General features: G+C 39.3%; 1 protein-coding gene across 1 annotated transcript; it reads right to left on the bottom strand.

Moving 5' to 3' along the window:
* Window positions 1–584: 584 nt before the first annotated feature.
* On the bottom strand, window positions 585–2,426 carry apoa1a (apolipoprotein A-Ia). The gene is made up of 3 exons (XM_027028625.3): window positions 1,951–2,426; window positions 1,553–1,697; window positions 585–1,368 (listed from the first exon to the last, which is right to left on the bottom strand). The coding sequence occupies exons 1-3, from the start codon at window positions 1,991–1,993 to the stop codon at window positions 780–782; spliced, it is 777 nt and encodes a 258-aa protein (XP_026884426.1). The 5' UTR covers window positions 1,994–2,426; the 3' UTR covers window positions 585–779.
* Between the last annotated feature and the right edge of the window lie 1,842 nt (window positions 2,427–4,268).

The following is a 4,268-nucleotide window of genomic DNA, read 5'->3' as shown; positions in this document are numbered from 1 at the left end:
TGTGAAGCGTTGAAACGACTTCTTTTCCAATCCAGTACGACACTGTAAATTGTACATTACGACTGGTCAAGCGAAGTCTGGTTTTTACTGAGTATCTGCTGTTGCCAGCATGAACCAGCTCACTTAGCCTCAAAATAAATGGAAACATTCAGTTTTCATTCATACTTTATGCCATAAAACATTAATGTGGCTAATGTGCCAGTCTCTTAACAGTAGTACCTGAATACTGGCCATTAGTAAATTGACCAACTCGCTCTTCCTGTAAACAGTACAAAGTAAATGTTACACTGGATTATCGACTCCCCTTTTCATATATGAAATACATAAGGTTGGAGGTAAATTGAGGATCATATGATGTACATTATTAAGCTTTTGTATATGTAGCAGTTTATTAAGAAGCCTGTAACTGGAAGCCTACCAATGGCAAAATGGATCAGTCCAGTAAATATTTAACAGCACTGAATTGTTCAGTAGTCTGAACAAACATAACATCTTATCACACTCTCCAATGTTTCACTGTGTAAACTGTCTAATGCTTTTACCCACTAAATCTGTAAACCGACAACACAGATACGGTATATGACATAATTTAGTACCATGAAAGAAAGGCTTGAACATTTCTTAGGTTTTTTTTTTTTTTTTTATTGTTATTTTACACCATCAAAGCACAGTTTTGTAGCTGACACACATCAGTCCGGCAACCATGCAGGTATGGAGACTTATTTCCATGTATGTGTGTGTGAGTGTGTGTGGGTGTCAGTCCTAGTCATAGTCGGCATTTAGGCCTTCAGGGCCTTGGCTGTGGATTCATAGGCCTCTGTCAGTTTGCTCTTCAGGGTCTCCAGGTAGGGTTCCAGCTGGCCCAGCAGCTCTGTGGTGTGGGGTGCCAGCTGGCTGCGTGCCTCCTCCACGTTCTTCAGCACGTACTCCTTGTACTCCTCAGCTATGGGCAAGGCCAGGTTCCTGAGGTCCTGCAGCTGCTTGGTCAGCTTGGCACGCACGGTCTCCACCAGGGGCAGCACTTTGGACTTGGTCTCCTCGAAGTTGACCTCCATCTTCTCAATGAGCTCTTCCAGCGCGGGCTGCATGCGGGCCTTCAGGGTGTGCAGCTCCTTCTGGTTGTCGGACATGTAGTCCTTGAAGATGGGCCCCAGCGTGGCGCGGTACTCGTCCAGGTGTTTCTCGACCACCTGCTTCAGATGGGCGTGGTGAGGCTCCAGCTGGGAGCGCAGGTCCTCCAGCTCAGACAGGACATACTCATGCAGGCCCTTGGTGCTCTCCAGGACCTGCGTGGCGATGGGATTCATGGTGGAGCTGGCCTGGTCAGCATACTTCTGGAGCTGGTCCAGGCTGTCTTTCAACTTCTGCCTGGAGGGTGAGGGGAACAGAAGGGTCAGGTACATCTCCCACGTGATTACGTTAACTGATCAGCTGGTGCAATTCACCAATTGATAATTGACAGTTACCAAGAAACACAACAACCAGGTATTCATATTTGATCACTGAAAGACAGTGTTGTATTCATGTTTGTGTCATTAGGTGTGTCTCTTACTTGTACTGCACGTAGTCATTTCCTTCCAGCTGCACGAGACTCCTCAGAGCCTGTTCCCTCACCTGGTTCAGGTAGACAACAAAGGCTGCCTGGAAATGCTTCAGCTGTGAGGGAGTGTCAGACTGCAGGGAACGGGCATGGCAACCTGGGAAAGGCACAGGAAAGACCCATGCTTCAGAGGGGGCTAGGCCCTGGGTGCCTCCAAAAGTGGGTGGTCGTTTTGTATTGTTTTGTAAAGTTTACAGCGAGTAAAGTTTACAGCTAGTACCGGCATGAACAAGACAAGAGGCCCACAAGTGCAATCCTGCAGTATCCTTATAGTTTAGTCTTTAAAAAAAATATTTTACAGAAAAATTCCTGTACATTTCTGTGGAATGGGGCAGGAGCAACTCACTCACCCACAGTCAGAAGGAGGGTCAGGGCAAGAACCACGGCTTTCATGGTTGAGGTCTAGGAAAGTTGTGAGAACATCATTAACACAGAGCACAGCAGCCCAGCAGCCACTCACTGAATTTGGGCCTCAGACCAAAAATACTTTTTAAACTGTCTTCAAAACACAGATGATGCCTAAATAAAATCAGTTGAAGGATTTCAAATGAAAAAAACAAAACAAAAAACAACAACTTAGTTTTAGAATAACATTCTATGAGTTAAGCTATACTCTGACTTTTATCCTTAGAATTTACAAACAGAGGAAAAAACATTAAAGAAATTAAATTCTTTAACATTAACACTAATTAACATTTAACATTAATTAATTCACATTTTTCAGCATTAAAAAAAAACATTAAAGAAATTCCATATTGATGTGATAATAGGAGAAATTCAGACCTGGAAAATACAATTAAAATCCTAAAACAAAATAAAGCCTTAGGATCAACCCCTTACACCCCTTCATTCTTTCCTCTCTTCCACACAACTCTTACCTGAGAGATGGTGTTCTGGTGATTGACACTAAACCTCAGGTATGAAGGGTTTATATAGGCTGTGTGTACATGTGCGTAAGTGTCAGAAGATGGACTCCAGACCTCCTACATGGAAGGGTGAAGTTCAAAGGTTTGGCACTTTATAAAGAATGGTATCAGCTATCTGCCATGAACTAATCAGCATAGAAAACATTCACACACATACCCCCAAAACCCTCCCTGCATCTGGTGACTCTGAAACACCTACACTATTTCAGATTTTAGTCATAACAAACAACTCTACACATATACAGAAATAATGATAAATAATTATAATTCTTTATATACACTTGCTTAGCCACTCAACTTACAATAAATAAAAATGTATATAATAATAATAATATTATATAGCATATATAGTGCTTTTCAAGGACCCAAAGACAGTTAAATATATTATTATTATTATTATTATTATTATTATTATTATTATTATTATTATTATTATTATTATTATTATTATTATTGAGTTTGTGGAGATTCCAAAGCGGTCACAAGTCAGTTTATTTAAAAAGCAGAAAACAACAAAACAATAATAAGGCACACAATTAGAATTATTATTCAATTTGAAACTATAACTCGAATGATTTCTATATATATTTGCTATTTTCTGATCTAGTTTTATTTAGACGTGTTAAAACTGGACTAAACGACTGACCAGGCTGCTAACTCGTTTATCCGTTTCATTACTGAACCATAGTACTTCGCAATAAAGGTTATTTTCTTGTAACAGTGATTGGATGGCGCTGCTTAATCTAGCTGTTTGACCGTTTAGGTATTCAGGAACCAAGTAGCTCAGACATTCCTCTGCTGTCTGTGCAAACGGACGCGTCGAATCGCGCTGCATGTCAGCCGATCAGCAACGATAAGATACGCGGATTTCACACGTTTCATATGAGGTATGCGTGTACCGGCTGAAACCCGCCAGTCCATGTGTGTCAGAGCGAGGGCGATTCAGGCCAAACTTTAAGACAAAGACTAATAACATATGTATATCTACCTTATTAATCTTTGTCTAAAAGTCGTTAATAAAGCGTTATTGTAATACTGTTTGTGATGTTATGTCAGCTGTTTCACAACGTGTCACAAAACTTGCCCCCAACAACAGTGTAATTTAATGTAATCAAGGGACACGTGAACGTCTATAAAAACAACATTCTCGAAAAGATGTCAAACAGTACACTAATAAAAATACTAGACGAATGACTATACCTGAATATTAAATATTAAACCGGAATATATATTTATTTTATTCTTATTTTATTCTAAACTGTAATCAAATTGAAATCCTATCCCAAAATTTATACAGACAACTAACGGTACTCATGTAGTATGCAAAAGGTCTACATGATTGCACGGTCGCAAAAACCTCTTTTCGCAAGGTAGACGTTTGTCTAAAGTGGAAACGAATTAATTAATATATATATATATATATATATATATATATATATATATATATATATATATATATATATATATATATAATGATTAGTATTAATTATTTGGGAATAGTAATTATTCGGTTTTATCTGGACTTACTTCATTGGACATTAAAATTAATTACATTTCTTATGCTAATAAGACCACCGCTGATACTGTTATCAAGGGAAAAACGCGTGGTCGGCGGATTTTCACGCTGGAAGGGATTAATGGTTGTTAGTGCACTTTCTTCCCATCGTGTTGCTGTGGCGACGAAACAAATGTTATCTCTGATCAAATCACATCAAACCTGGTCACTGGTACAAGGTGCATTG

This window comes from Electrophorus electricus, chromosome 8 (genome assembly GCF_041902795.1).
Source record: "Electrophorus electricus isolate QZ-2024a chromosome 8, ASM4190279v1, whole genome shotgun sequence".
NCBI lineage: Eukaryota > Metazoa > Chordata > Actinopteri > Gymnotiformes > Gymnotidae > Electrophorus > Electrophorus electricus.
This window is presented reverse-complemented; position numbering and strand designations above follow the sequence as displayed.

Coding starts and splice junctions, on each gene's coding strand:
- apoa1a (XM_027028625.3), bottom strand. CDS start 1,993: ATGAAAGCCGTGGTTCTTGCCCTGACCCTCCTTCTGACTGTGG. Junction 1,698..1,950: donor GACCCTCCTTCTGACTGTGG/GTGAGTGAGTTG, acceptor TGCCTTTCCCAG/GTTGCCATGCCCGTTCCCTG. Junction 1,369..1,552: donor AATGACTACGTGCAGTACAA/GTAAGAGACACA, acceptor CTCACCCTCCAG/GCAGAAGTTGAAAGACAGCC.